The sequence below is a fragment of the Aphanomyces invadans genome (genome assembly GCF_000520115.1).
Source record: "Aphanomyces invadans strain NJM9701 unplaced genomic scaffold supercont1.69, whole genome shotgun sequence".
Taxonomy (NCBI): domain Eukaryota; phylum Oomycota; class Saprolegniomycetes; order Saprolegniales; family Verrucalvaceae; genus Aphanomyces; species Aphanomyces invadans.
The window spans coordinates 23,451-29,848 of NW_008580214.1; the positions used below are offsets into that span (position 1 = coordinate 23,451).

General features: G+C 55.8%; 3 protein-coding genes across 3 annotated transcripts; 2 read left to right on the top strand and 1 right to left on the bottom strand.

Annotated features, from left to right (window-relative positions):
• Positions 1–206: 206 nt before the first annotated feature.
• Positions 207–2,036, top strand: H310_14417 (sodium/hydrogen exchanger 3). Its single transcript, XM_008882274.1, has one exon. The coding sequence runs from the start codon at positions 252–254 to the stop codon at positions 1,974–1,976; it is 1,725 nt and encodes a 574-aa protein (XP_008880496.1). The 5' UTR covers positions 207–251; the 3' UTR covers positions 1,977–2,036.
• Positions 2,037–2,637: 601 nt separating this feature from the next.
• On the top strand, positions 2,638–3,615 carry H310_14418 (hypothetical protein; the record flags this gene model as incomplete). The annotated part of the gene is made up of 4 exons (XM_008882275.1): positions 2,638–2,694; positions 2,739–3,299; positions 3,346–3,417; positions 3,472–3,615. The coding sequence occupies 4 exons, from the start codon at positions 2,638–2,640 to the stop codon at positions 3,613–3,615; spliced, it is 834 nt and encodes a 277-aa protein (XP_008880497.1).
• A 97-nt stretch (positions 3,616–3,712) lies between these two features.
• On the bottom strand, positions 3,713–4,702 carry H310_14419 (hypothetical protein; the record flags this gene model as incomplete). The annotated part of the gene is made up of 1 exon (XM_008882276.1): positions 3,713–4,702. One exon carries the CDS (start codon positions 4,700–4,702, stop codon positions 3,713–3,715), a length of 990 nt encoding a protein of 329 aa, XP_008880498.1.
• Between the last annotated feature and the right edge of the window lie 1,696 nt (positions 4,703–6,398).

Genomic DNA, 6,398 nt, shown 5'->3' on the forward strand with positions numbered 1-6,398 from the left:
ACTTGGATACTTCAAGCTGGATAGATTCGGTATACCTTACTATGGTATGCCAAAGAAGCTATCACTGTACCATCAGGTCAGAGGTGGGATTTGGTTTTAGCCAATCAGGTTCGTCGATCAAACCCAATTGGTGTTTTTTCACTAATTCAAAGAAAATTAGATGAGGTTTGTATTGGAATGCAAGATTTTACTACAAAACCACCCGTCGGGCGCAATTTCAACGATTCGCCACTTGGAAACTTGCTGCAAGGATGGAAGTCCTGCTGCTGTGCATGCTGCTGGTCCTTGTGATCGGGTCCTTCTTCCTCGAAGGCAGCTCACTCACGTGGGTCTCTCAGAGCGGGATTGCCCTCCTCTTTGGTGTCGCTGTCGGTATCTTCATCGTCGTTGCCGAGAACCACAGCTACATCGAGCACTTCAACTTTGACAACAACCTGTTCTTTCATGTCCTGCTGCCGCCCATCATTTACGAAGCAGGATTCTCTGTAAAGAAGATCCACTTCTTCTCCAACTTTGGGGCTATCTTGTCGACGGCGGTGGTCGGTACGCTCATCGCGACAGGAGTCACCGGCGGCGCCATATACGTCGGTGGCATCTACGGATGGATCACTCCCTTGTCCTGGATCGAATCGTTCCTCTTTGGTGCACTCATCAGCGCTGTGGATCCCGTCGCGACGCTGGCGTGCTTTGAGAAACTCAACGCGCCATCGCAGCTCTTCAACATCGTGTTTGGTGAGAGTGTGCTCAACGACGCGGTTGTGATCGCGTTGTACATGACTCTAAACGAGTGGGACACCTCAGCTGAGTTCTCCATGGGTGGATTGGCAGCCGTGGTGGGCAAGACGTTGTTCATGCTCACGGGGTCCCTCCTCGTCAGCGTTGCCATTACTTTGTTTGGTGCGTTCCTGATGAACTCCAAGCTCTTTTCGCGGCTCCACCTGTTTCCCGCGTACGAAATCTCGCTCTGCATCATCTTCAGCCTCCTCGCGTACTTTTCCGGCGAGGCACTCCACTTGAGCGGGATCGTGTCGCTGTTCTTCTCGGGCATGATGACGTCGCACTACCACTTCCATACGCTCAGCGTCCCCGCGCAGCAGACCTTTCGCCATTTGCTCCACACGATGGCTTTTGTGTGCGAATCGCTCGTGTTTGTGTTTATGGGGACGTCGCTTGTATTTGTCTTTGCCAACCAGACGAGCGACGGCATCACGCTGCTTCACCTGGATTGGGCCTTTATGGGCTTTACGCTCGCGCTGCTCCTCATCAGCCGCTTCCTCAACATTGTGCCACTCCTCGCCGTGTGCAACCGGTGGCGCCGCAAGGAAGACCGCATTGGAGCTACGTCCATCTTTGTCATCTGGTTTGCTGGTCTCCGCGGTGCCATCTCGTTTGCTCTGGTGAAGACGTGGTCCCACCTCGATAGCTCGGGAGAGAGCCACCGCCCACTGATTGTGTCGACGACACTGATGATTGTCGTGTTCACGACCCTCATTTTGGGAGGGCTCACGGGACCGCTCCTGGCGTACATCGGGATCGCGTCGGAGCCGGACCAGTCGCCGTCCAGCCCCAAGGCGCCGGCCGAGCCCCGCATGAGCTTTGTGCATTCGTTGGCCCATGGTGATTTGGTCAACACGGACGTGCGCCGGCGCCACCCCAAGCCCGACCACCACGACGAAGACTGCTTTACATTGAACGACGATGCGTCCGTTGCCCCCGTCTCCACCGAGCACACGAGCATCTCGACCAAATTGGAAAAGACGTGGAAGAACGTGGATGAAAACTACCTCAAACGCTGGTTTGGCGGCCGCAAGCGTGTCATGGACGACCTGCACCATGGTGACGCGGCCATGCATTCATCCATCCATGCCGGTGGCCACGTCGCGGAGAATCTTGCCGTCACGACCCCGTCGTCCGGAGCCAAGTCGGAAAGTCCCAAAGCGTCGGCTTACATGCCCGCCAGCCCCAGCCGTTGGTGACACTAGTTTCTGGGGGCGTCGAACCCCTTTGTAACTAAGTTAATTCGCCAGATTCCCCGAGTCCTTGTTTCAACGCCGTCCCGTCGTCACGATATGTGATGTGCGTCATGGTCGAATTGCCACCGTGAAGATATGTTGTCGTCATCGCCGACAATATATTCTTGTCGAGCTGGTTTTTGGAGGATTTCGTTGTTTCCATGTCGACTGGGTTGACTGCACGCAATGGTTTTCGTGGGGACTGGTAGCTAAAGTAAGTCATCGCTATCCCTTTCATTTGTAAAGCACTTCACCTGTTCCTGAGATGGTGTTTGTGCTGCTGATCCATCTTTATAGCGACGTCCTTCGTGTTGACGAGGGCAAGCAAGTACTAGGAGCACACGCCAGGTGTCCAAAAAACAAACGAAAGGCAGCTTTTCCCGTGCTCCAAGCGTCGATAGATTCGACTCGAGTCCTGTCCTTTGGGAGCCCTCGATGCGTCCGATTCATCGAGTCTGTTCCTGTCATACCCACCGACACAGCGCAACCTTGCCATCGTGAAGCTATCTTCGACCGCCTCCAGACAGACACATCCGGATAATTGAGCCGAGGAATTGGCAGGCATAAATAAGTTCATTCGTGTTCACAGGAAAACCTCCAGGGAACATTGTCGCACGACCGCCGCATGGCAGAGCGCACACGAGCGCACCCTAATGTCGGGTTGCCGAGAGTTCTGCATCAAGTAGGTCCAGCCGTACGATCCCACCGCTCACAACGGGTCTGTAGATTCATCACGTACCAAAAGACAAGCGAGTGATCATTATCGGCGACGTCCATGGGTGCTTGGACGAGCTTGAGCTGTTGCTGGACAAGGCCGAGTTCGATGCCGCCAAGGACGTCCTTGTCTTTGTGGGGGATTTGGTTAACAAAGGACCAAAGTCCGTGAAAGTCGTTCAATTTGCGCGTGAGAGCGGAGCGTTGTGTGTCCGCGGAAACCATGACGACGCTGCCTTGAATGGGTACTACCTCCGGCAAAGCGGAATCAAGGACGACGCGCGATACGAGTACACGGACGGGTTTTGTGCCGCAGATATAGAGTTTCTGGAGCAGCTTCCATTCACGATTGACTTGCCTGAGATCAATACGATCGTTGTGCATGCCGGGATGGTGCCGGGAGTTCCGGTTGAGGAACAGAGCCTCGGTATGCTGTACAAGATGCGGTTCATCAAGACGGGAGAGCCATCGACCGCTCTCGAGTCTGGCCAAGGCGACTCGGTCTTGTGGGCTGCGACGTATCACGGCCCCAAGCTGGTTGTGTTTGGGCACGATGCAAAGGCGGGATTGCAGGTGCGTCCTGAAGCGATCGGCTCCGACACGTCCAACCGCAATGTAGGACACTCCATTTGCACTTGGCCTGGACACGGGCTGTTGCTACGGGAAGAAGCTGACAGCAGTCGTTTTGCCAGTAAGGAGGCCATGACGTCGCTGCAATCGAGGCGTAAAGCTAACAGCGCCGCAGGAGCGACGGCTCGTATCGGTCGATGCCCTCAAGGTTTACACTGCACCTGGTGCGCGCCCTTCCAAGTCATGGGGATCGTGGCTCTGGTTCGCGTGGGTCGAGCCAGTGTACAGCTTTCTCTTTGGCCGGGCGACTGGTCCATAGCAAAACCACGTCGAACCAACTTGTCCACAACGCTTGTAAAAAGACACCTTGTCACATCGACTACATCTACACATGGGTTTCTACACACTGGGGTTTGTCAAGGCTGTTCACGGCCGTGCTTGATGCAAAACCCGTTCTTCTGCACCCATTTTTCGCATCCATCCGCCTTGCACCGCACGCCGCCGCCGTGCCCACGGCAGAAACCACGGCTTTGACTGCTCTTGGGGCAGCTAGGGTACTTACACCTGGCGCCGCCGCCATGGGCCTTGCATAAACCCCGACTTTGAGAGGTCTTGTCGCAGTTTTCAAACGAGCACGGAGTCCCACCACCATGGGCAATGCACTTTTTATTCGCCTGGGCGCTTTTGCTGCAACCTGGCTCGGTGCACCGCTTGCCGCCACCATGCGAGCGACACAGGCCTTTGGAGCGCGCAACATTCTTGCAAGACTTGGTACGACAAACGCGGGTGGAGCCCCTGTTCAGAGGGTCGCTCTCTTCATCGGGTTGTTCGTCATCGTCAGACGACGACGAGTTGTTGTTCAGGCTCATTTGCTGAAGGGCAGTGGGGGAAGGACTCCAGCTGGACGCGGCCGTGCTAGAGCTGGAAGAATACCGGGGCATGAGGTGAGGAGCGGCACTATTGGTGGTCCAGCTGCGCGACAACGAGAATTCCGACTGAGGATGCGATATCAGTGGTTGCCGTTGATTCAGGAAATGACTGTGGTTGGGGGTCCAGCTGTGAGGGATCGGGATTTCGTTCTTGACATGAAACTCCTGAGGGTTGTTGAATCGAGCGACTTCAGGCTCCGTGTGATGCTGTCGACCTTGCGGCATGTACTCTCCCAGACTCATCGAGCGAAGTTTCGGAAGCGCCAGCGGTACGGCTTCAGTGGATGCCGAGAAGCTGTGATGTTGGTGGTTCGACAGAGAAGGGAGAGGAACATTCCCTGAAGTGCCGAAGGAAGGAATGGGGATCGGTTGGGAGTGCGAGTTGTTCTCCATGGGATGGTGCACACTCTTGGTGGCGTCGATGCTGGCGAGGGAGGGGAGGGGTCGTTTCGACACGGGCTGTTCCCACATGCTCATGGATCGCCGGGAGGCATGGTGATATGCGTACGAGTCCATCGGCAGCGGCGGCAGCGTCGTCGTCGTTGTGCACGCGAGGAGGCGAAATACTCAATGGCGCATTTCTCGCGAATAAATATGTGACTAGGAGGTCTCGTTTTAAAATACCTTGATATTTGTATAGTGAACGTAAAAAACTATGGCCAAGATCTGCCTGATCTGATTACCCTGCGACAAAAGGGGGTGCGATGACGGGCTGACGAAAACATGTTGGATTTTGTATACCATGCCATAGATGTGGCATGCGACATGGTTCCTCGGAGCCAAACACTCGTTGTCGCTTGGATCGACGCAATCGTTTTCCGCGGTGGACGATGCCACCACACGAGAACGGGAAAGCGAGGAGACCTGGATAAGCCAAACGAAACCCACGGGTGGTGGCGTCGGCACCAGTACTCTCCCAGGACAGCACGTTTGCTGCAACGTTGAAGTTTGCGACCAGGTGGCGAGGATGGGACGACGACACATTGTATGATGTGACGCGTAGACACTTGAACCCGGTATGACACGCATGGCGACGTCGGGCCGAGTGGGTGCACGCGGCTACTCGCCCGGCAGAGGAAAAGTTCCGACGCCGTCCGCTTGGGCCCTTGGGACAACAGCCCCCGTCCAGTCGACGGTCGACACGACGATGGAAGCAGTGGCTGGAGACGGGGATGAGGGTCGGGATGTCGGTCGGCCGTCTATGAGGGCGGTGGTGGTATATGGGTTCCGTTGGACTGTAAACGATCGAAAGGTTGAGGACTCGGTATGTGTGCTGCTGCTGCTCGAGTTTCCCGCCGCGCGCGCCACGTGACCCTCCGTACGACGAAAACGGATGGCTGGGATTGTCACCTGGTCGGGAACAAAGGCCCAGCGCATGATTCGCCCTAGTTAGCGCGAATTCGGAAATAATCCCGAGATTTCGTCGGACAAATGGGTGGCAGGTGTATATATATTCTTTATTGTGTGCTCGGAGGATGGACATGTGCGCCAGGAGCAGTCGAAGGTCATCTCCAAGCAGAACGCGACGCGGTGGGCTCGAACGCTGCCTTGTTTGCCGAACGGATGTCCCGCCAAGCGCTGGCAAGTTGGAGCAAATTTACATTTTCCTATCACGACATCTACATTATGACACACTTGCACGCGCTTTGAGCTTCGGCAGATCGTTCGAGGGCGGGAGACGCGACGGGATTCTTCATTTCAGCCGCAGCAGGTGCCTCGACAGCCACCACTTTCGCCTTTGCTTTTGGTTCAACTACATTTTCAGCAGTAGCAGTTGTCTTGGCGGCCACCGACGCAACAGCTTCGGTCGTGACGGAGGCAACCAACGTCTCAGCAACGTGCTTGACGTCGACTGGGGTGTCCACGGCGGCAGTTTCCGAAACAGAGGTCTCCACTTCGGGAGCAGCTTGAATCGCGGGAGCAGTAACTACAGCAGCAGCCTTAGCAACTGGGGCGGCAGCTTCATCTGCGCGAGCAACAACGTCGGCAGCAGCCGCATCCTCCACGACGGGAGCTGCAGCGTCGGCAGAAGCAGCAGTAACTGTGGCAACAGCAGCAATCTCAACGACAGCAACTTCCGCGACAGGAGAGGCATCGTCGGCAACACCAGCAGTCTCAACAGCAGGAGCAGCACCTTCCGCCACAGAAGCAATAGCTTCGACAACAGTCGCAG